Source organism: Castanea sativa, chromosome 8, assembly GCF_040712315.1.
Source record: "Castanea sativa cultivar Marrone di Chiusa Pesio chromosome 8, ASM4071231v1".
Taxonomy (NCBI): Eukaryota; Viridiplantae; Streptophyta; class Magnoliopsida; order Fagales; family Fagaceae; genus Castanea; species Castanea sativa.
The window spans coordinates 23378051-23403607 of NC_134020.1; the positions used below are offsets into that span (position 1 = coordinate 23378051).

At 33.4% G+C, this 25557-nt stretch overlaps 1 protein-coding gene across 2 annotated transcripts; it reads left to right on the plus strand.

Moving 5' to 3' along the window:
• Positions 1-301: 301 nt before the first annotated feature.
• Positions 302-24186, plus strand: LOC142607243 (phototropin-1). 2 transcript variants are annotated; one of them, XM_075778667.1, is made up of 23 exons: positions 302-512; positions 2050-2794; positions 4354-4536; positions 7608-7699; positions 10497-10779; positions 10921-11140; positions 11276-11346; positions 11535-11641; positions 11751-11800; positions 11887-11991; positions 12292-12351; positions 12431-12520; positions 13032-13108; positions 13746-13830; positions 14325-14405; positions 14547-14650; positions 16096-16145; positions 16613-16719; positions 16870-16992; positions 22225-22276; positions 22556-22668; positions 23507-23647; positions 23814-24186. In XM_075778667.1, the coding sequence occupies exons 2-23, from the start codon at positions 2052-2054 to the stop codon at positions 23916-23918; spliced, it is 3042 nt and encodes a 1013-aa protein (XP_075634782.1). In that variant the 5' UTR covers positions 302-512; positions 2050-2051; the 3' UTR covers positions 23919-24186. The 2 variants fall into 2 exon arrangements, with proteins under 2 accessions (XP_075634782.1, XP_075634783.1); XM_075778668.1 differs by lacking the exon at positions 302-512 and having other exon boundaries at positions 1898-2794.
• The last annotated feature ends 1371 nt before the right edge of the window (positions 24187-25557 follow it).

A 25557-nucleotide genomic window follows, 5' to 3' on the forward strand; every position in this document is an offset into this window, starting at 1 on the left:
AGTGTGTGATTGAAGGTGAAAGGTTGGAATCTTGATAGAGGCAATTAGCCGAAATGATAAGTGATTAATTAAGGATACCTAACCCTATGATTTGCGAAATAAAAAGTGAACCGTAAATAATGCCATCCAACATCAGCTTTACATGTGCTAGGTGTCCACTCACGAGTCACGACACGCTTGCAAGTGACCATACTTTGCAAGCCTTCAATATAAGCATAAAATATCTATAGAGACTCATTTCATTTTATTACCAATGCACAATTAACTTATATTTATCTTATCCACCTGTCTGATTTGATTTTGGGCGAAAACATTAAGTGAGACATGGACACACAAAGCAGCATTGGCTAGGGAGTAACCGGTCGGTAGAGCCAGCAACTTCCAACGTGGTTGACTGGAGAAGATCATTCTCTTCTGCTCCTTCCAGCTTCTTCTTTTGTTCCTTTTCTTATTTGCCAACCCATTTCCAGTCTGTAAAATAAAGAAACACGAAATCACAACAACTACTTGAGGTAAGAGATTTAGTCAGAGAAAGAAAACAACTATTTGTTTTCCTGTATTTGTTTCCAATAATTTCATATAACTGATGATAAGTTTGTTGAAGAAGGCACATAGGAATACGTGCTAGAGCCATGTGAGGTTTTTGGTGTACAGGGATGGGTAGCGAAGATCTTTTTAACAATCATTCTTTTCTCAGTCTTTTCTCCAATTAAAAAGTCTTTCTTTTCATTATCTTCTCGTCGCTTCTCTCACTGTAGCTCTCTTTAAAAGTTAAAACCCTATCTCTTCTTTTTCAAAACTAGGAAGGGTATATAACCCTTCATATCAGCTTCTTGTCGTTGAATTTCATTATTTGTTTGTCAAAAAAGTCCAAGTTTTCCGTTCAAGTGAAAAACCAAGTCCTGATATATTTCAGCAGATCACTCAGCTTTGTTTCAGGTACTTCTATAGTTCTATTGTTTTCACTTCCTTTGATTTTTAGTCATAAACTTCAAACTGCAAACCCAGCCTTCAGTTCTGAAACTTCTTCCTGACAAGTTTTTCTTACCATTTGGTCTCTAAAGATCATTATCCAAGTTATAAAAAATCTGTGTTCATGTTCCAAACGACTTTCAAGAATCTGAAACTTTGTGTTTATAATATGTTCTACTTTCTCTTATTCTCATGGCAGCAAAGAACTGAGTTTGCACGGCTTTAATTAGCAAACAAAACTACCGGCATATTGTCTTTGCTCATTAGGTACAAGTTGTGGAAATTTTCGCTCTTCCTTTGTCCTCCCTGAAACTTGAAAACCCACCAACCTGATCTCACTAGACAAAACTACCCTCAAATATATGAGGTGCTCAGTTTCTCTCCTGTCACCAAACTACAATCAACACAACTTACTAATTTAGTGAAGGAAAAAAAAGCATGAACTGACGAAAACACCCATGAAAATATATATCACTTCCTAATCTAGTTGCTCATTAATTACGCATTCCACTTCCAAAAAAACATCACTTTCCAAAGTCCCCAATCCAGTTCATACCATATTAGCAATACCCCACCATCCACATCGCACAAAAACATGTTTACATAGGCGTCTTTTACTCTTGGTTAGGATTCCTTCAAAACGGGTCAGATGAGACAAACCCAATATGTATATGTATAGTAGCTGTCTAACATAGAGTATCCATCTGGACCCGGATATTTCAATTCAAACGCTATCAATAACAAAAGCTACCACTTCTGTTTTTTTTTTTTATACCCTTATCAAGCGAAAATTTTATGTTGTGATAGGTATATAAATATCTCCCTTTGTAATTAATTATTTCATGGTTCAGATTGAATTTTGAAACTATATTTAGTCCCACGACATTTAGAAGTGACGTGTGACATTAGCCTATCACATACAAAGTTTGTACACCATTAGATTCATAAAATAAAATCTTTAATTTGTAAAATAGACCTTTTCCGCGTTTCTAGTTTTATTCTACAACCACATCTCTTCTTCATGTTCATTACTGGTAGAGTAAAACTGTCATAACTATTATTATGAACCATTTGCAGAGATGGAAGAAGAATCTGATAAGCCAACGACTCTGATACCACCATTAACGAGAGACTCACGTGGTTCGCTCGAGGTGTTCAATCCCTCAACCTACTCCACAACCGGGCCAACCGACAACCCAGCTGGTTTCAGTTCCCATCCCACGTGGCAGAACTGGAAAGAGCCACGTGTCAGCATACCGGAACCGCCGGACCACCAGCTCTCCTCCAAGTCCAAGTCCGGCAGAGCCGAAGAAATCACTTCATGGATGGCTCTCAAGGACCCAACTCCACAATCACCACCATCTCAACTGTCACAGCCGCCGCTGACCCAGAAAACCTTGTCTGCATTCATCAACGAAAACACTTCGGTATCGGCCGAACCGGCGGTTACCGATACGGCGGCGGCACAGAGAGCAGCCGAGTGGGGATTGGTTCTGAAAACCGATACGGAGACCGGAAAGCCGCAAGGCGTGTCGGTGAGGAGTTCGGGTGATGAGGCGAGTAATAATAATAATAATAGGGCGGGTACTTCGAGAAGAAACTCGAACAACTCGGTGCGTAGCTCGGGCGATTTATCGGACGATCCGAGAGGGAGCAATAATATTCCGAGAGTTTCGGAGGACTTAAAGAATGCACTATCGACTTTTCAACAAACTTTCGTTGTATCGGATGCAACCAAACCCGATTATCCGATATTGTACGCGAGTGCCGGGTTCTTCAAGATGACTGGTTACACTTCCAAAGAGGTCGTAGGAAGGAACAGGTACATTTTTTTCTTACTATTGCTGATTACTGATTACTATTGCTTTCGCACAAACGACGTATTTTATTCACTTTTTGTTAGGAGATAGTGCGAGATATTTTAAAATTAATTAATTTAATTTTTAAAGCCAATTTAGTTTTGGTTTTTTTTTTTTTAGGAGATAGAATTTCTACCTTCACTTAATCTAAGTATATATGTCTGTCTAGCATAATCTAAGTGTATATATCTGTAAAACTCTCTCTTGGAGACTTGAATTCTGACCCTTGCTCCCACACTCCACAAACATTTATACTTGTGGAGTGACCATCACACCAAGAGTGCGCGGTGATAAAGCTAATTTAGTTCCTAAATATTCTTAATTTTATTAAAAAATTTTATCTTTTTCTATTTTAGGAACTAAGCTGGATTTAGAGATAAATTTACCTTTTTTTTTGCTTTAAATGAATTGGTTTTATTATATATTTAGTTTTAAACTTTGGTTAAGAATTATTTTTTTATTATAATTATAAATATGTAGTTTCACAGTGTTTTGATCTTTAATATTCTCTCATAAGTAGAAACAAAACACTAAAATTAATATACTTGCAATTAACTGCTTGACTAAATTATTAACTTGGTATCTAACTATGGGGGTAGAGTTCAATCTGGATCCTCAAGTATTAATTATGTCAATATATTCTCCCAACTCCCAAGTATTAATTAAAATTGTTTTAATATATAGTCTCTCAACTTTTAAAGTTAAGTCAATTACATCCGTCACTTTCATTAATATTTTAATAAATTAATAAATGGAATATACATTAAAGGGATATTGTGAAAATTGTAAGATTTTCGAAAATCAAGTTAATTTCAGCTATTAACTTTGTTAAAATTTAAATAGAAAGGAAACTCATGAACGACCTGACTTGATTTCAGAGGTTTTAATATTTTCTTTCATAATGATTTTGATTTCAAAAACTAGGAGCCTAACTGAATTTTGATATTTCGAATGAAAATGTTCATGGTATAATATTTATTTTTCTATTTAAAAAAAAAACCAACTAAGATACTAAATTTATACAAGTGTGGATCAAATTAATAAGGGTTCGGTAACCATCTATTTGGAAAAATTTTTATGAAAAATTGAAAAAATTGCCAAAATAATAAATCACTTTTTCAGTTATGCTAACAAGTGCCCTTTTTCGGTTATGCTAACAAGTGCTCTTAGGGTATTGGATAATAATGAATTTTAGAAAAATTTTGATATCACTTTTATTGGAAATGAAAAAAACTGTCAAAATATTAATTTTTTTTTTCACATTTTTTTTTTCTAAATGAATTATTTACCAATTTTCTAAGAGTATTCATTAGTATTTTTATTTATTTTTTTATAAAAAGTTTTTTAATATGGTATATTAATGTATGTCTGGAGGGCATATATTATTAAAATTCAATTAATAATTGTAACAGATAGTACCTACCAACCACCGTATTCGATTTCGAGGCTACCAAACATGTAATTAACTGTTATAACGGTAGTAGAAAAGGGGGTGTTGATAACACAAAATTGGGTGGTCCAGCCGGTTTTTACAGGGTGCAGATACGGACCCAGAGGATGTGGCTAAGATAAGGGAAGCGTTGCAGAGTGGGTCAAGTTACTGTGGAAGATTGCTCAATTACAAGAAGGATGGCACTCCCTTCTGGAATTTACTCACCATTTCACCCATCAAGGACGACACTGGCAAAGTCCTTAAATTTATCGGGTCAGTTTCTTTTCCTTTCTTATTGTTTTTACACACTTTTTTGTCTTTTCTTATTGTTTTTACTCTCTTTTTACGACAGTAGCATTAGTTTGCCGTCCCGTAGCTTAACTAGTTACCATCTCTCGGTATATTTAAAATATTTATGACTTAAATCCACACTCTCTGGTGTAACTATTGAATTAAAAAAAAAAAAAAACAAGAAGGTAAAATGCTGCATAAAATTATATCACTATGTTAGTGTGTAACTCAATGCTTACGATGTACAACAATAATTAGCGTAATAAAATATTAATGGAGAGAAGAAGGAGTTATTAGTCTTGACATTTTGCATGGGACAATGTTTCTCTCCAAACTACTCTTCAAGTTACTCTTATATATTTTTGTTGGATGTGAATTTTAAAAATCTAATAATTGAATTACATATTATTTATGTTCTTAATAGTTAACACACCTGTCAAAGTTTGTTCAAATCGGATGTTATTTACTATTTAAACAATAAACATATTTTTTATACATAATATTTTAATATAAAAATTTGAAATTTAAATAATTGTTTGATGACATAGCTATTGATTCTTAATTTTCTTAATATTTTACAAGTATAAAAGATATAATAATAAAGACAAATTTTAGCTACAAAATTGGTTCTATTACTCAATAAAATAAATTACTAAATATTTTGAAAATATAACTCTTGAATTTTATTTCTTTAAACTCTTAATACACATATCAAATTTTGTGTCCATCGGATATTATCTATTATATGATATATAATTTTATATTTTATGCATAATTTTAAATTACGAAAATTTGCAATTTAAACAATTTATTGATTATATAGCTATTGATCTTTAATTTTTTAGAAAATTTGCAAATATGAATGATATAAGAAGAAAATGTAATTTAATGGTAGATTTGTCAAAATTCACCTCCAACAAAAAGATATTGAGTAAAATTGTAGTTTAAAATTACAACCAATTTTATAGCTAAATTTTGTCATAATAAAAATATGCAATCTAACGTTAAGTTTTCAATATTTACGTCTAATAAAAAGAAAATATAAGAGAAGCTAATAAAAAAAAATATAAGAGAAGTTTAAGATGTTAAGGGTATGTTTGGTAAATGTTTTTTCTCCTTATATTCTGTTTTCAAAAACAATTTTCTATTTTTGAGACAAAAAACTTGTTTGGCAATCCAAAATGGACAGAAAACAAAAACTGTTTTTAAAACTCAATTTATGAAGGAAACTGAAAACATGCAAAGGCTGTTTTTAGTTTCTAATTTTCAAGAGTCAATGAAAATATGTATTTAATTTAATAAATCGATTTCATTTAATGAGTTACCAAGTAACAACATATTTTAGTATTTTTTATTTTTTCTTCAAAAAACTATCTTTTTAATTTCAACTAACAAAACGTGTTTTTATTTTAAAAATACAAGAAAATTATTTTTTCTATATAATCTCAAAAACAAACTTTTAAAAATAGAAAACAAAAACTACCACCAACTTACTTTTTCATTTTGCGTGGGGTTGTTTTAGTGATACTGTGTTAGACTGTTAGTTCTTACTCTCCGGCTTCCAGTTAAACTGTCAGTTCAAATTTGGTTAGATTTTCTCCTCAGTGATTAAAAAACTGAAAAAAGAAATTTACTTTTCCTGGCAACATGGCGGCCACGTCCTCCTTGTTGGCTAGAATTGTCATTTCGACAAATATTCATACATTCAGTTCACTGCCACAATTATTATTATTATTATTTTTTTCACAACCACTTAGGTAATATATAATTATTGATGAATGACAAAAGAGGTATCACTATGGGGCGTATAAACTCATATGAAAATGACCATCCAATCACAATTTATCAATTTAATAAATTGTTAATAAAGTTGGTCCTTAACATTGCTTCTCTTTATATTGTTATTTATATGATTAGAATTTCGACTAAAATGATTGACTTTCTTATTCTCTATTTAGTTTAGGCTTTAGAGATTACTGATAATTTATTACTATAACAGGAAGAGCTACAATTTTTATCCATCTAAACTTTTGAAATAAGTGACATAATATGGTCCATTACAAAATTACAATTAATGCATGGTAAACGTGATATTATTTGCCAAAAGTTTTGTAGTTGAATTGACACCTTCTCATATACAAAATGTTTCGGGAGAAAAGTTTCGAGCTACGAGATTAGACTTGGACATCTTTAGCTGTGAAACTACTCATATTTCTTTTCTTTTTCCCTCTAAATCACTAATATTTTAGTAATAAGACTTATATATACATAGAGCCTTGCTACATGCACCGAATTTTTTTTAAAAATTTTTTTTTTATAAGATAAATCCACATATGCCCTTACAATTCACCTCATGCCCACCACCATACATGAGAAAACCTACCATGCACCCCATATGAGAAGAGGATACATGCACCCAATGCATGGTAATACCACCTCACAATACACAGCAAACAGAGAGTGAAACATTATGCGAAATTTTTTGTGGCTATAGTTTTTGTGTGTATCGTCAAAATGAAAGAAACCTGTGGACTGTAGAGGCAAAACCACCAAAGGCTGGGACAACAAAGATTGCTGGCCGGACAGAATAATCTACTGTCAAAGATTAGCATGATTGATAAATTTGCTAATAATAAAGCACCATACTAACTTTGCTGCATTTGTTTCAGAACATAGCACATGAGAACTGACCAGACCTATGAAAAATAGGGGAGTGGCATCTTGTCTCATGAATGTTAGATATGTCACCCACAACCCCAATAATTGAGGACGACTTTTTTGGCCAACTGGGTCATTCTATGTCATTGTCCATTTGCAAGATTCAATGCTTTGTTGTTTAGCAAAAAAAAAAAAAAAAATTCAATGCTTTGTTTGTGATGAATATTTTCAAACGTGGCCCTAGCTATTTTCGAGTACCGGGCTTGATGGTTTCACTTATTACTAGTACCGTCCAATTTTTGATCGGCGGTGATAGAATATTGGACAGAGAATTATATGTAATCAAGCTTTGAGATGCTTATCTTTGTTTTTGTTCTTGTTTGCTGATTTGACAGAATGCAAGTGGAGGTAAGTAAGCATACAGAAGGGGCCAAGGATAAGATGATGCGTCCCAATGGATTGCCTGAGTCATTGATTCGATATGATGGTATTGCAACTATCCTAGTCCTATTCTACTTTACTGTTTCTTTCTTTCTTTCTTATATATATAGTCAGAAAAAAAACCAATACATGTAGTCTTTCTTTCTTATAATTGATTTGAGCTCATAATTTAGTGTTGGAAAATGGGGCACTTAGTCTAATGAAATTTAAGTTATCATTAAAAGTTACATTACATTCCACATAATATAAAAGTTAAAAGTTAAAACTTGTATTAATATTTTCTCTTCGTTTGTTTTGAAATAAAATATTTTCAAACTTAAAATATTTTATATGTAAAATATTTTCAGGTGTTTGATATATGTAAAATTTTTTAACCAAATACAAAAAAATCGATGGCTTAGCCACATTTTATAAAACATGTTTTATAAAAATTTGTAAAATGTTTTATCTTTAAAGAAGTGATAAAACATTGTACAAATTTTTTAAAAGGATTTTTGGTCCACGGAAAATATTTTACAAATTTAACCATATTTTACATGCCATCTAACACTTGAAAATGTGAAAACATTTTTCGGAAAAATATTTTACTTCAGAGCAATGTCTATTTTTCTTTGTGTTAAATGACTAAACTTTATTATTATTTTTAAAAAAATGACGACACTTTATTAAAAACTTTGGTAAATTACATAATTCCCCTATTATTTGAGTTGTTTTCAAATTAAACCTAAATTGATAAAAGTTTTAAAATTAAACTCAGATAAGTAGTGACTAAAAAATATCTAAATACCAAACAACAAAAAAAACTTCCATGATTTTATGAGACATTTGGTATATCATATAAGAGTTGTGAAATTATATAAATATATTAAAATAATTTACATACTCAAACTTTATTGCTAAAGTTTCAAAAAGTTTATAAAGTAATAATCCAATTAAAATTCTATTACCAAGATTTTTTAGAAATTTAAGATAATTTTATTAGTTTCATAATCTACCATAACTTTTTGTTTTAGTAATAAATTTTGGGTGTAAACATCATGTGATGTTTACACTATGTGACTCACTACATGCATTACAAGGTGTAGACATAATGTTGCCATGTGACCAATTATAAGTACATTAAAATGATTAAAATAGTTATTTTTAAGTGAAACTCTATTGCCAAAATTTAAAATAATCAAAATGCTACTCTAGTTAAAACTCAATTATCAAAAATTTTAAAATATCTAAAAGTGGATTTATTATTTATTTAACTTATTTTTAATCTATCATATATATACTATAAAAACTTAGATTTACACTATATGCATTGGTCAATAAATTAGAAGAATTTATAATATTGATTTTTTTTAGTTGTTATAATGATTATCGATTAAGTTATGCATCGCTTGACCATAGTTTTAGTTTGTACAAAAAAAGTAATTTTTTTTACAAATATCACCTTTGATTTTGGTATGAATGTTAATTTGTTTATTGGACTTTTAATTGAACAATCAACCACCTAATTTTTAGGATTGTGACAAATCAATTTTTTATTTATTAATATTTACATTAAATTTTTAAGAATTTAATCACTTTATGTGAAAATGGTTTTGCAACATTAGGTTTAAGTTAGCTTTTAATCATTTTTTTTTTTGAGGAATAGCATTTAATCACTTGAACATAAAAGAATGTTTGATTTGTACAAATATAATGTTTAGGAGGTTTATTTTTCAAATTTAAAGTTAAATTACAAAATTGATACTCATGACAAAGTCCATGGACGATTTTGCAAGAAAAAAAAAAAAATGTTTTGGCTCGGATTATCAATTACCATATACATAACTTTCTCAAAAAAAAAAAAAAAACCATATACATAATGCTTATTTTGATAGATCGTTGAAAAGTAGCACACATTTGTCTAATGAGTCATTTGGTAATAAAAGGCTGGCCATATATAAGTATAGAGATGGTTAAATAATGCAACAACTCTGTTGGTTATTATAGCTCAAGAATTAGTGTAAACTACAACAATCATTTTTTTTTTTTTTAAACTAAGATATCTGTTTTTTTTTTTTAAGATACTGAACTGAATGAAATCAGTTAATCAAGTCTAGAAAAATTAGTTTCTCAAAAAAAAAAAAAAAAAAAGTCTAGAAAAACTTGATTAAACTGAGATTAAATCTTGATGACAGGAATTTTGAGATCGCTCATGATGTGAAATACTCCATTTGTTTCAATGAAAAAATGGAATCTTGGGAAATGGAGGGATCCATTTGAGTTTGTAATCATAAATCTGCTAAATGGGACACAAGGCCACAAGCAGCCCCCAAAATGAAAGCACAAGCTAACTTCAACTATTCTGAAAAACTACAGATTTTATTTTCTCAACTGGTTTTCCTTAATTTCGCCACAAACATTTTCTAACTTGGTTTCCTAATATGTAATCCAGCAGTAGCCCAAGAAATAAGCATCAGTTTGATTGTAGAGATCAACCAAACTGTAAACAAACTTGTTATTGTTTTGTATCTCTCAATGTCTGTGCATTGATTTATTACCATCAAAGAAATAGTAGCATTTTCATTAGAATATGAGATACTACAAGAATTTTAAGATTGCCAGTATTGGCATAATGTGAGAGGACTAAGAAGGGTAAAAAGGAAGCAAGATGACGGGTGTATTGTCATGCTACTTCCTAAGGTATAATAATTTTGAGAGTGGTAAGGCATAACATTTGCATATTGGTATACAGTTTTGTTTCAAGATGTAATAAGTTTTTCATAATTGTTCAAGATATGCTTCTAAAAAATTAAGTACAATGATTTTAGACTTGATTGAATACTCTAATATGCTGTTTGTTGCAGCTCGTCAGAAAGAAAGAGCTACTAGTTCAGTAACTGAGCTTTTGCAGGCGGTGAAGAGACCTCGTGCATTCAGTGAATCAGCAAATCGTCCCTTCATCCGAAAATCAGGAGGTGGCAGGGAAGAGGAAGTGGAGAGAGCTAATCAAGTTCTAGCAAGGAGAAATTCAGAGAGTGTTGCTCCACCTAGAAGGAACTCACTTGGGGGTCCAAGAATTTCAATGCAGCGTATCAGTGAGTTGCCTGAAAAGAAAGAGAAAAAATCTGGTCGCGGTTCTTTTATGGGGTATAATCTCTTGTTATGAATGACTACTACAACTACTATACTTGCAAATTGTGTTCTCATATTTAACTTACACAATTTTTATCACTGCCTTTGTATAACTTGTGAACTCTTTTTCGTGTTCGCCTTCTATTCATTATTCAGGAAAATTAAGAAAAGTCAACCCAACAGTGATAACTTTGACTCTGAGTTTGCTGTCCACGATGATTGGAGTGATGAAGATGATGATCATGAGAGGCCTGACAGTGATGATGATAACACCAGAAAGAAGGAAATGAGAAAGGGAATTGATCTTGCTACTACACTCGAACGTATCGAGAAAAACTTTGTCATTACTGATCCAAGGCTGCCTGATAATCCCATTGTGAGAATCCTAATTAAAAGTCATCTCTCTTTTGGTCCAACTACGTTATTGTTGATTATGTTGTTTGGATTTCATTTTGCCCATTGGAGATGAAGATTTACGACGTTTAGCGTTTCTTATTTTTCAAAACTTCAGATTTTTGCATCTGATAGCTTCCTAGAGCTTACAGAATATAGTCGTGAAGAAATCCTGGGAAGAAATTGCAGGTGCGCCACAAAACTGTTTAATGTTATGTTTTCAAAATATGAAAAAGAAAAAAAAAAAAAAAAAAACTATTCAGCAGTACCAATACCATACTTTCAAAATGGAATAATAGGGAGTACTCTTCACTCTACTGCATTTTCTTAATCGAAGAAGATTCCACATGCATATATATTTTGTTTGGATTTTACAGGTTTCTACAAGGACCTGAAACTGATCCTGCAACTGTGAGGAAAATTAGAGAGGCCATAGACAACCAAACAGAAGTCACTGTCCAGCTCATTAACTACACGAAGACCGGTGTGCTAAATTTTTGCAATTTATCTACTCTATACACAATCCTTATATGAAATACTGTCTTAAATAACTTTTATCCCCTCCTTAATAAACACCTTCGCCCTCAATTCAGGTAAAAAGTTCTGGAACTTGTTTCATTTGCAACCTATGCGTGACCAAAAGGTACACACAACCTTAAATATTCTTCGCAAGGCATAATGTGATGTCTATGAGACAAATTTTTATCAGAATCTGTACTTGTTAACCAGGGAGAAGTACAATATTTTATTGGGGTACAACTAGATGGTAGTCAGCATGTTGAGCCACTTCGCAACTGTATCCCGGAAGACACTGCAAAAGAGAGTGAAAAACTGGTCTCTATTCTGTTCACATGCTTTTTTTTTTTTTAATATTATTTCTTTCCTATGTTTTTGAATTTCTCTCAGGTGTCAAGCTTATGTAAATGTCAATTTAGAGGTCTAATACTTTAGCATTGAATATGAAAGTTTTCTGCATACAGAATATTAGTTTATTAATATTGTTTCTTTTGTTTGGAAGAATGGAAATTCAAATTTCTTTTATGGCCAAATATGCATGTCGTATATAGTGTCAATTACTAATTATTGGAAATTGGTTGGTTTGCGGTAACAAATTTATTTGTCGTCCACCCTCAGGTCAAATCAACAGCAGAAAATGTTAATGAGGCAGTGAAAGAACTTCCAGATGCCAATTTGGTAATGTCCTACACTTAAACCACATGTTCTGAAAAGCTTTTGGGTGCACAATTATGAGAAGGGATCTTGATATCTGCAGAAACCAGAAGATTTATGGATTAACCATTCCAAGGTAGTTCATCCAAAACCTCATAGGAAGGACACCACCTCTTGGAATGCTATCCGAAAGGTATTTATCCCTGTAAATAGAGTCACTTGATCTTATAATGGCAAAGTTATAAAGTTTTTTTATTATTACTTCTTCAAAATAATTCAGCATTACTGTTAACAAATATAGGGCACAAACTAATGAAATTGAGAAAGTAAAAAGTACCAAGTCACTGCTTCTCAAATTTTTTTTTTTTTCACTTTATAGCACATGCCACATCTGGAATATATGTTCTCCCTTGTCTCCATAAATTATAAATTTAGAAGCTATACTTTAAATTTTCTACATTTGGTTCTGCATGCTATCATTTTGCTAGAAACGTTTGTAATTTATAGGTACATGCACGCATCACATTCAGCACATTTTACTTCACTCAATCTGCACTTTGCAGTCAGTTGATTAACAAGATAAGAATGTGCGATAATTTTTTCTGCATTCCTTGTTATCTTAAGTATTTCAATTTCTGTTCATCTCTTTTCTTGAATATCGTGTATATTTTTTATAGTTTGCTTACATAACCCTTATTTTGCAGATTCTAGATAGTGGAGAGCAGATAGGATTGAAACATTTTCGGCCAATAAAACCCTTGGGATCTGGTGATACTGGGAGGTTTGATCCTTTTTTTCCAATCTCCCCCTTAGTTTTACAGCAATAATAATCCTGGTATATATAATATGAGTCATAGAATATTAATGCCTGGAGACATAATTCGTATGACTGTATACTGTTACAAGTTACAACAAGCCATAGAATAGTAAGATATATATAAACCCCCATGACACCACAATATTAACTTCGACTTGTTTCTGATTCAGAATTGTTCTTTGACTTAACCTGCACTTACTGTGCTATTAGAATGAGGTCAAATCTTTCTTTCACTTCAAAAGCACTGTCAGTAGTATCACCTCAACTGTTTCGACCACGAAACAACTCAATGTAGTGGATGTTCATAACTGGTGTTGCTATACGCTATAAGTTGCGAGTATAAATGGCTGGTTTCAATAACTAAATCTAAGTAGTTTGAGTTAATTATCAGCTACCTAAAATTATTTGTAGGATGAAATTGTTTCTAATTTTGCTGAAAATGTAAGCTGAACTCAAAATTGCTTGGTAATCTTGCTAAGAACTCCTTTAATGATATTTACTTGATTTTTGGTCTGTTGCTGACTTCTTTTCCCCTCTTTTTTATCTTAACTCAAACTTCTATGGGTCGTGGAAAACTTTTGGCTTGTGACTGGCATGACAGTGTGCATTTGGTGGAATTGTGTGGAACTGGCTTGTATTTTGCCATGAAGGCAATGGATAAAGATGTTATGCTCAACCGAAACAAGGTATTAAAATTGATTAAATGCGTATTTCTTTTGCTTTCTTGCTAGAAGTCTAGTATACTTGTCATCACTTCTGCTTGTGACTAAACATGCCCCACCAGAGCCTGTTTTACATTATGTACTATTTTAGCTATGCGGTCTTCTCCTTCAACCCATTTTTTTTTTACCAACTGATTGAATTAGACTTTGAATTTTCAGCTTAACACATGCCCTACATTCTGTCACCCATTCTTTTATGATCCCATCGCATCTACATGTAATTACATAATTGAACTGGAAGATATTACCATATCATCAGGTCTTTTCTTTTACTTTTATAGCTTCAGTCAAAGGGACAGAGAATTTTACAACAAAAAATGAGCCAGCATTCTGATATCAATTTTTTTCCCCTGTATTTCTCTAGATGCTGAGTAATTTTTTATTAGTAATTCATAGATCATTTAGTCACAGCACCCTTCCTTATGTTTTACACAACTCCCTTCCTTCATGTTTCACAGGTGCATAGAGCTTGTGCAGAGAGAGAAATCCTTGACATGTTAGACCACCCTTTTCTTCCGGCACTGTATGCTTCATTTCAGGTTAGAAGTCCTCTATGACTCTTAGTACTGTATGAGACTGTTTTAAATGGAGAAACTGTTATGAGCTGCAGGAGCTAAATTGATTATTTGGTTAACAAGTGTAATAGAAAATTAGTTCTATTGATGGCATTTACTTTGCAGACCAAAACTCATGTTTGTCTGATAACTGATTACTGCCCTGGTGGAGAACTCTTCATGCTTTTGGACAGACAACCCACAAAGGCCTTGAAGGAAGATGCAGTGAGGTAAATTATTTGAAAGATAATTGCAAAACATTCCCAGCCAGATCAAACAGAGAGGAAAGGGCAGATCATAGTGCACAGATGTTTGAGAGCTTTCTATGAGAATATGACAATAGACTCAAATTATTGTTCTTCTAGTTGTGCAATCGGTTCTCTAAGCTTATTCCCTAGCTTATATGTCATATGGAAACTGCTTCAAGATCATATTTTCTTTCCATATCTGAAGTGATCCTGTTGTGATTTTGGGCTAGCAGAAGCAACCACATAAATAACAATATTTAATGTGGTTTGGCTAACTCCAAGCCTATATCAACAGGCAACAGCAACCAACATCCACAATCAATTATTCTCAATCAAAAATCACAAAGTAAACTCACATACTTACATACTCACACAGAAAACACTCACAACATAAAAAAATCTCTCACAAACACAAACTAACTCACAAGAACACAATCCCAAAGCCCTAATACTCTCAGTAACTCTCACACAAGAAAAAAAGAAAAAACATTCAAACTACTCTTTGAAGAACCCACTCCTTGTTCTTCTAAAAGTTTTCTCCTTTCCTCATATGGGAGGACTCTTGGGCAAAAGCCACCAAACCCTTTGCAAAAATGCTTATTTATAAGGTTCCAATTCTATTCATTGATGAACAATGAATACCAATTACTTTTTCAATAAGAAAATTTTCTTCCACACCAAGGAAACCCTTTTTGATCCCCATTCTGTAGTCTTAGTGTCTTAACATTTGGATGCCCAGGTTTTATAAATGAGAGAGAAATTCTTATTCAGCAGTGACTGAGAATCATTTCTAATTATGATGGAAGAAGATGGTAACTTCAGTTCAGTATGTATATACACATTTTTGCTTCCTTCTTCCTCTTCTTCTTCTTCTTCTTCTTTTTATTTTTTTTTAAATTTTTTTGGTGGTGTGTTTGGCCACTCTGATTTGGCTAACTTAAAGTGTTGGTTTTGTGTGTATGTATATGAATTTTTTTATTGTTAGGAGTTTCTGAAGTTAGAAACCGATGAGGGCCTTGCAGTATGAGTACTATAGATCATGTGCTTGCATAAAAACAATTTTTTTTGCATGTATTCACTCTTTCATCGGAGACTTCATGGTAATCTTGAAAGTAAAACTTACACACTAATGTTCTGAGCTTGAGCATGATGTTCAAATTTGTAAATAATACCTAAAAACTATTCAAACAGATTTTGATTAGTACTGTTATAAGTTGCAACTAATTGTTCTGAGAAATGCCCTGTACTGATCACTTAAGAATTGTTGTGTAAACATGAGAATGAAGAATTGTTTTTGTAAACAAATTCATTCTCATGGTAGTTCTTTCTCCGCATTATTTCCTATTAGTCAATCTATCAGGGTCATTATTCCCCTGACTTGTTGCTAAGTTTTATTCTAACTGACATGAAATCATTGATGATCGTAGATTTTATGCTGCGGAGGTAGTCATTGCATTGGAGTACCTTCATTGTCAGGGTAAGCTAATATTCATTTTGTATATCTTCTTTTAAGTATAAGTGATGATTTTCCATAAGTGAAAATTGGAAAACACATTCTCAGTTAACGAGGGATTTGTTGAAGTAACTCTATCTGAGACGGTTGACTAAAATAATACTTTATCCAATAGTTTTCAAATCCCATAATCCAGAGTATTTTTCTTCTCCACATGAGACTGTCAACGTGAACCTACTGATCACTGTGTGAACTTTTCTGTGATGCCTCCTGAAGTTTTTGCTCGTTCGGTCATACCTGCATAATGATATTTCAGATGCACAAATGATTCTAGTTACTACCACTTATGCTACTGAAAGCTTGCCAGCATATTTAATATGCAGTTTCTGATCCAAGTTTTGATGCACGAGTATTTGTGAGTTTAAAAAGTGCGAGTAATGCATACTTGCATCTTCATACTTTTACTGAGTCTCTTTCTGATTTTCTTACAGGGATAATTTACAGGGATTTGAAGCCGGAAAATGTTTTACTCCAGAGCAATGGGCATGTGTCCTTGACAGATTTTGATTTGTCATGTTTGACATCTTGCAAACCACAGGTATTCTAGTTATCAAATCTTGTTTGGCATAAATCTTCTCAGGACAAGGGGAATAGAGATATTTGAAACAAAGGATAATATTTGCATGGATCCAATATATTTTGAGACACATTAGAATATGTATGATGGATTGGTTGTGTTTTTTTGCAGCTTTTGATTCCAACTATAGTTGAAAAGAAGAAGAAAAGGAAAGGTCAACCAAATCCAATTTTTATGGCTGAACCTATGCGAGCATCAAATTCTTTTGTTGGCACTGAGGAGTACATAGCTCCGGTTTGTCAACTTTGAGCATATTTGTTTCTAATATTATTATGGTTGCTGGATTTCAAGATTTGCATGTTGCATATGTTTATCTTGAAGTAATTGCACAAATTGTTGCAGACAAAAATGAATATGCATCTATTGTTGCATTTTGAATTATTTTAGAAGTTCAAGTATTGAAATTTTATGTCGGAAGAGATGTGAAAGAACTCACCAGGAAAACTACACTGCTTTTTCTTTTTTCCTTCTGTTGGAAATAAAACAAAATATTGATGGGCCTTTCCTCAGTTACTCTCACAAATATTCACACACTACTTAGTGTGTAGAAAAGACTCACACTCACAAATTAAATAAAGAGAGAGAGAGTGGAGAGGGAAGAGTTAGAACTCTTTAAAGTTTTGTATTTCTCTTCAACTCTTGCTTAGAATTTGACGGATGAATGGGTTTATATAGTACACCATCCAACCTTTAACTCTCACTACATTTATTTTCTAACTCTTATATTCATAAATCTCACACATAACTTCAATAAACTTCCCACTACATTAACTTATGAAACTCACTTATTTATGAAGGATTAATTACAAACAAGTTTAACTTCTAACATCCCCCCTTAAACTTGTTTTCTTGATTACTCCAAGTAAGGCTCGCAGCTTGTTGAATGTGTCATACTTGAGTGGTTTAGTGAGTATATCTGCAACTTGATCATGTGACTTCACGAACTCAAGATGAACTTCTTTTCTTGCAATACATTCTCGAATAAAATGATACCTTGTGTCGATGTGCTTGCTTCGGTCATGAAAGACTGGATTCTTTGCAAGAGCTAGTGCAGACTTATTGTCCATAAATATCTTCGTAGCTTCTTCTTGAAACATTTGCAACTCTTTCAATAAACTTCTAAGCCACTTTGCATGACAAACAACGGAGGTAGCGACAACGTACTCAGCTTCACAAGTGGAAAGCGTCACGATTGGCTGCTTTTTGGACGTCCATGTAAATGCAGTATTACCCATATAGAATACAAAACCAGTAGTACTCTTTCTATCATCCGTATCTCCGGCCCAATCACTAACACTGTAGCCAACAAGTTTAAAATCTTTAGAGGGTGAATACAACAGTCCATAATTCAGTGTACCTTTTAAATAGCGAAGAATTCTCTTGGCAGTCTTCAAATGAGTCATCTTCGGTGCTTCCATGTAACGACTAACTAGTCCAACGCCAAAAAGAATGTTTGGTCTTGTGCATGTTAGATACCTTAAACTTCCGATCAAACTTTTGAAGAATGTTGAATTAACCTTCTCTTCATTAACATGCTTTGACAACTTCATTCCACATTCTACAGGGGTGCTAACTGGATTGGAATTTAACATCTCAAACTTCTCAAGAATATCATTTGCATAACCTTCTTGGGAAATAAAAATCCCATCCTCCATCTGCTTCACTTCAATGCCAAGATAATAGGCCATAAGTCCAATATCTGTCATTTCAAACTCCTTAGTCATTGCTTTCTTGAAGTCTTCAAACATACTTGGATTGTTGCCTGTAAAAATCAAATCATCTACATACAGACAAACAATTAAGATATCTCCATTTGTATGCACCTTATAATAAAGCGCATGTTCATGTGGGCATTTAAAAAACCCATTAACACAGAAGTATTTGTCAATTCTACTATTCCAAGCTCTTGGTGCTGTTTTAGGCCATATAGAGCTTTCTTTAACTTCAAAACTTTATCTTCTGCCCCTCTACAACATAGCCTATAAGGTACGCTCAACATAAAGTTCTTCCTCAAAGGTAGCCATTCAAAAATGCGGATTTTACATCCATTTGAAACATTCTCCATTGATTCGAGCTGCTAAAGAAATTAGCAATCGTATAGTTTCCAAACGAGCAAGCTGGGCAAATACCTCATCATAATCAACACCTTCTTTGTTGACTATACCCTTACACCAACAATCTTGCTTTGTATCTCTCTACCTCTCCTTTTGCATTCTTTTTCAACTTGTACAACCATTTTACACCAATTGTCTTCTTTCCAGTTGGAAGAGTTGCAAGCTCCCATGTATCATTCTTCTTTATTGCCTTGATCTCTTCATCCATAGCATTTCTCCATTTTTTGTCTCGCACTGCTTCTTCAAATCTGTAGGTTCACAATCGGCAAACGAGACAAAAAAGTGTTACATCATCGGTAATCTCTGTTGAATCATAAAGATCCTGGATACTTCTCATTTTTCTTGGTCTTTCACTAGAACTTCCTTCTAGTAAAGATGATGATGATGGACTTTCATGAATAGGAGATGATGCTGCTGGTGATGGAGGTGGAGTGGTAGGCTCTTCCTGAACTTCATTCGCTTGATCTTCCTCTTTAGATAGAGGAAAGAAATCATACTTCTCCTCTTCTTGGGTACTCCAATCCCATGTGCCTTCTTCGTCGAATTCCACATCTCGACTAACAATGACTTTTCCAGTACTCGGATTATAGAGCTTATAGCCCTTAGAGCTTGGATCATAGCCTTTGATAACTTACTTCTTGCTTTTATCATCTAGCTTGGATCTCTCTTGATCTGGTACATGTGCATATGCAATGCTCCCAAACACACGAAGATGGGAAACTGTAGGCTTCTTCCTACTCCAAGCTTGTTGTGGGGTTTTTCCTTGTACACTTCTTGTGGGGCAACGATTGGACAAATAGATTGCACAATCTATAGCTTCAGCCCAAAATTCTTTAGGCATTTTCTTGCTCTTCAACATGCTTCTGGCCATATTAAGAATTGAGCGATTCTTTCTTTCTGCTACACCATTCTGTTGTGGTGACCTTGGAATTGTTAAAGGGCGGCGAATCCCATTTGCTTCACAAAATTCTTTGAATTCATTTGATGTGAATTCGTCTCCTTTATCAGATCTTAAGGCCTTAATTTCATGACCACTCTGCTTTTCTACAAATGCCTTAAATTTCTTAAATGCACCAAATGCTTCAGATTTCTGCTTCAAAAAATAAACCCATGTTTTTCTACTAAAATCATCAATAAAGAGAAGAAAGTAGTTACTTTTACCAAGTGATGATGGCTTGATAGGTCCACACACATCAGTATGAACAAGTTGCAATGGCTTGGTTGATCTTGTACTAGCTTCTTTTGGAAAGCTTTTCCTTGATTGCTTGCCAAGGAGACATCCTTCACAAAGCTGGTTAGGATGCTCAATGGAAGGCAATCCTCTCACCATCTTCATCTTTGTCAACAACTGTAGTCCTCCAAAGTTTAAATGCCCAAATCTTAGATGCCAAAGCCAAGAAGAATCTTTAAAACAAGCCTTCAGACATCTAATAGCATCAGTTTGAATATTTAACAAGAACATTCTATTTCTTGTCATAGGCACATTAGCTATCACATTATTTCGATGATCCCTTATTAAGCAACTACGCTCTTTCAACTGGATATCATAGTCTTTCTCAAGAAGTTGTCCTAAGCTCAAAATATTAGTTTTCATGCTTGGCACATAATATACATCAGAAATAAATTGATGATCTCCATTCTTTAAACGGATAAGAATTTTACCTACCCCCTTCACTGAAACTTTGGATGAGTCACCAAAGGTAACACTCCCGACCACCGATTCATCAATCTCCATAAACATCTTTTTATTCCCACACATATGGTTGCTAGCACCAGAGTCAAGATACCACGCACCATTTTCTTCTTTGCCTTCTCCTTTGTATGCCAACAACAAAGTCGGCTCCACTTCTTCATTCTTATCTTCAACATAGTTAGCTTTCTCCTCAATAGTGTTAGCGGCATTTTTACATTCAAAAGCATAATGCCCATACTTTTGACAATTATAACATTTGATATTAGACTTATCATACCTTCTTTTATATGGTCTTGAGAAACTTCCTCTTCCATGATCTCTTGTGGATTTTGAACTTTGACCCCTCTCTTCATAATTGTGAGAGTTTTGACCATTTCTTCCTCTAGATCCTCTCCCTCTACCACGTCCATGTCCTCGGCCTCTTTGGCTACTTTCACGCCAACCTTTCTCATTCAAGGTGAGCTTTGCTTGTAGGACTTGCTCCAAAGGCTCTTGCTTCTTCTTATTAAGCCTTTCTTCATGGGCTTGTAATGATCCCATGAGTTGGTCAATGGTCACTGACTCCAAGTCTTTTGATTCCTCAATCGCCACAATGATATAGTCAAACTTAGAAGTTAATGACCGTAGAATTTTTTCTACCACACGGACATCATCCAAGTTCTCACCATATCTCTTCAATTGATTTACAATTGCCAACACCCTTGAAAAATAATCTGAAATAGATTCAGATTCTTTCATGTGCAAACCTTCAAACTCGCCTCTCAATGTTTGAAGACGAACTTTCTTCACTTTATCAACTCCCGTTAGAGAGTTTTTAAGAATCTCCCATGCTTGCTTGGATGAAGTTGCATTTGCAACTTTCTCGAACATAGTTTCATCCAAGCCTTGATAGATCAACGTAAGTGCTTGTTGATCTTTCTTTCGAGCTTTTTGCAAGGCATCCTTTTGGTTTTGGGTCAAAGATTCTTCATCTTGTGACTCCACATAACCTTTCTCCACAATCTCCCACGCATCTTGGGATCCGAGCAACGCCTTCATTCGGATACTCCAATTTTCAAAGTTTTGTTTGGTAAGTCGAGGAAATTGGAATGACACCATCCCATTAGCAATAGCCATTCTCACCACGAACCGATTGGCTCTGATACCACTTTGTTGGAAATAAAACAAAATATTGATGGGCCTTTCCTCAGTTACTCTCACAAATATCCACACACTACTTAGTGTGTAGAAAAGACTCACACTCACAAATTAAATAGAGAGAGAGAGAGTGGAGAGGGAAGAGTTAGAACTCTTTAAAGTTTTGTATTTCTCTTCAACTCTTGCTTAGAATTTGACGGATGAATGGGTTTATATAGTACACCATCCAACCTTTAACTCTCACTACATTTATTTTCTAACTCTTATATTCATAAATTTCACACATAACTTCAATAAACTTCCCACTACATTAACTTATGAAACTCACTTATTTATGAAGGATTAATTACAAACAAGTTTAACTTCTAACACCTTCAACCATCCTCTGCCACATTGTGTTGTTTCTCCAACCTATTGAGACAGTTCTTTCTTGAGGATCATCATTTTCATTTTTTCCTCAACTTAGGTGCCAGGTTCATTTTTTCTGTTATTGAATGACCATTACCTTTCACTTTCTGGCAGGAAATCATAACTGGGGCAGGCCATACTAGTGCGGTGGACTGGTGGGCTCTTGGTAATTTTGTTATTTTATTAATGAAGTGAGGCAACATCATAAATGCATAATTTTGCATCAACAATAGGTTTTCCTACTTGATACACCAGCTTTTTCTTTTTGAAATAACTATGACTCGGGGGGTGGGAATATCAGAAAACAAATGGGAAAAAAAAAACTCCAAACTGTAAAAGCTTAAAGTGAGAAACTAATGGTACTCTTCAAAAAATTTTTACCAAGAAAAAGAATTGACATATGAAATATATTAATGGACTTTTTCAAATGACATCATTTTCTTAGGCATTCTTCTATACGAAATGTTCTACGCATATACACCATTTAGGGGAAAGACAAGGCAAAAGACATTTACAAATATTCTTCAAAAGGATCTTAAATTTCCAGGAAGTATACAGGTGAGATCTTGCTACTAAACTCTTTTCTCCCCATTAATGCTTAATATTATTAAACTGGCATATCATCTTTCTAAAACACCATCTTGAAATTATTCAAACATACAATTATGGATATCATGTGCTTTTTCCTTGACTAAGAAAGGAAAAGGAAAGCAGTTTGCATTAAAGTCCCATGCTTAAGAGTGTCAGTTAGAGGGACAATGAAACCATAAGGACAAAGCATGAAGATTCTAAAGTTTCATTCTAGGTGCTATTGGAACCTGTATAGAAACCTAAAATAGCACGGTGAAAAACATGATCATCTGACTTTGAAGAATGCTCATATCTTCTATTAATTTTATGGATATTCAATTCTTGCCCTTTATGTGGGTTACTCCATTCCATTATTCCTGTCATCATTTGGCTTTAGCATGTGGATTATATTTATCCATCAGTGTTTTAGCTCGTGATAAGATTGTCAATTTGACTAGTTTATGACATACTTTGCATGATTGTGAAATTAATCTTTTGGGAAAGGATAAAGAAAAGGGGGTTTCAAGGAAAACAATTAATAAAAGCAAAAAAGAAATACTTATATATGCTTCAGGGCATTTGGAGAAGTCTTCCTAAATCATTGAGAGCATTTGATTTAGTAGAAGCAGAGTTATGCAAAGAAACCAAAACATCACACTACATACATTTTATTTGATGTCTGCTCCAAAAATTTCTCTTTACCAAACTTCAGTCCCAGCTATAGACATTGTGCATGAATGTGGAAACTAACTTAAGGTGCATACAAATACTATGGTTAGAAAGCAAAATTTAAGGCTTGGTGTTGAGAGAATTTGGTCTATTGCAGGTAAGTTTCCATGCAAAGCAGTTAATGTACCGATTGTTGCACAGAGATCCCAAAAACAGATTGGGTTCTCGGGAAGGAGCAGATGAAATTAAGCGTCACCCATTTTTCCGGGGTGTCAATTGGGCTCTAGTTCGCTGTATGGTAAGATCATAAACATTTAGAGGCATGAAGTATAACTGCTGGTTAATGGATTCAGGAGATTTTAAACTAAGTTGGATAGTGCTAGCTGTTCTCTAATTTCCATATTTGTATTTTCTTTGATAGGAATTAATTACTAACATAGATATATATATATATATATTTCCAGAACCCTCCTGAACTTGATGCTCCACTCTTTGGAACAACTGAAGCTGAGAAGGAAGCCAAAATTGTGAATCCGGAATTAGAGGACCTTCAGACGAATATTTTTTAATAGGTTTCGTCTGTGCTATATCATGATAAATGTGTCTCCATTTTTCGTTGGTCTTATTAATTACCAGTTCTTTGTTATCTGCTTCAAGAATGGAAACACAGATAGAGGTTCTCAAGGGCTCCTTGTTCTATTGGGGTGGAGTTGGATTTTAATTAGCCGGTGTTTGGAAGCAGCTATAAGGAGGGAATTAAGGTTCAATTGTATCCTATGTAATTAATGCATAGTGTAATTTAATCCCAGTTGGTTTGAACTAAAATTTTTTGTCTAACTTGAATTATTCAACTTCTCTCTCTCTCTCATGCTTTCCCTTGCCAATATATATTCTTCATTGTATTTTGGTTTGTTCATCAATCAACGCGTCTCAATTTCTCAACCATGCAGAAATAAAAATGACAACTTTCCTAACCTGAATACTTGTCCAAAAAATCATGGTTTCAAATACAGCATGCCATCCAAGAGAATCAATATATGTACATGGTTTGTTATGATTAAGATAGGCCTATCCAAAACTGTGAAAACAGTTTTCTTCCGGAAAAAAAGATTCCTTGTCCATCCGTATATGCCTGTAAACTCATTAATGCTGCGAAATATTATATGCACAATGAAGTGTATTGCTTCTGTCCTCAAAAGCCTCCTAGAAAATCATTGCAGTTTGTCTCTTGCAAAGCTTCTCACATAGTCACATGATCTCTAATCCCCAACAAACAGTATAGCAGAACATCATTTAATGGCTCTAGCTAGTACGTACTTTGATTTCCTCTTTAAGTTTGTCGGCAGTTTGAATAATCATGCAATCCAAACTCTCCTTCACGTGTCAAAATCTTTGTAAATGCAGTATGCCGTACCATCTCAGGCAATATCACCTCATACATCAGAGAGGGGAGAGGTGTCATATGGGTTTACATCTCCTTTATCAGAGCCACGAGAGATAACATTTGATTTGCATAACCCAACAATACCACCCTACAATCAGGGCCGGCTCTATTACGAAAGCGAATGATGCGGCTGTTCAAGGACCCTGAGGGCCCTCAAGTAAAAAAAGACTTCTAAATTTTAACTAGAGTAATTTTTTTATCCTAAAAGTATTAATTAAGCACAAATATAAGTTAATAAATAAAATAAAATAATATTTTTATCAAATGAAATATAAAGAAAAAGAGAGAAAAATATTACGTCCACAATATTTTTCATAACAAATTTTAAGTGACAGACTGTTATTGGTTGGCAAAAAAATCATTTTAGTAGCGGGTTAAAATTAAAACCAGTAACAATTTAATACTTAGGATTTATTGTGAAAATATTAGAAAAAAAAAGCAATATACAAAATTTTACAATATTTTTCACAACAATTGAGTTGACAAACTTTTACTTGTTTTTATCTATACCTATCATAAATATCATATTTTTATTACTACCAATCTGCCACATCAAAGACTATGAAAAGATGTCAATTTTTTTTTTGTGTTTATAGATTTTTTGAAAGAAAAAAAAAAATCTATGTGGCTAATTAGTAGTTTTGTATCTAAAACAAGATGATAAAATCTAAGTAATATTAAATTTTTTTCTCAAAAAAATTCATATTAAAATATATAAAAAGTTTCAAATCACCTAAGCCGCTCCTGCCTAAAATTACATACAT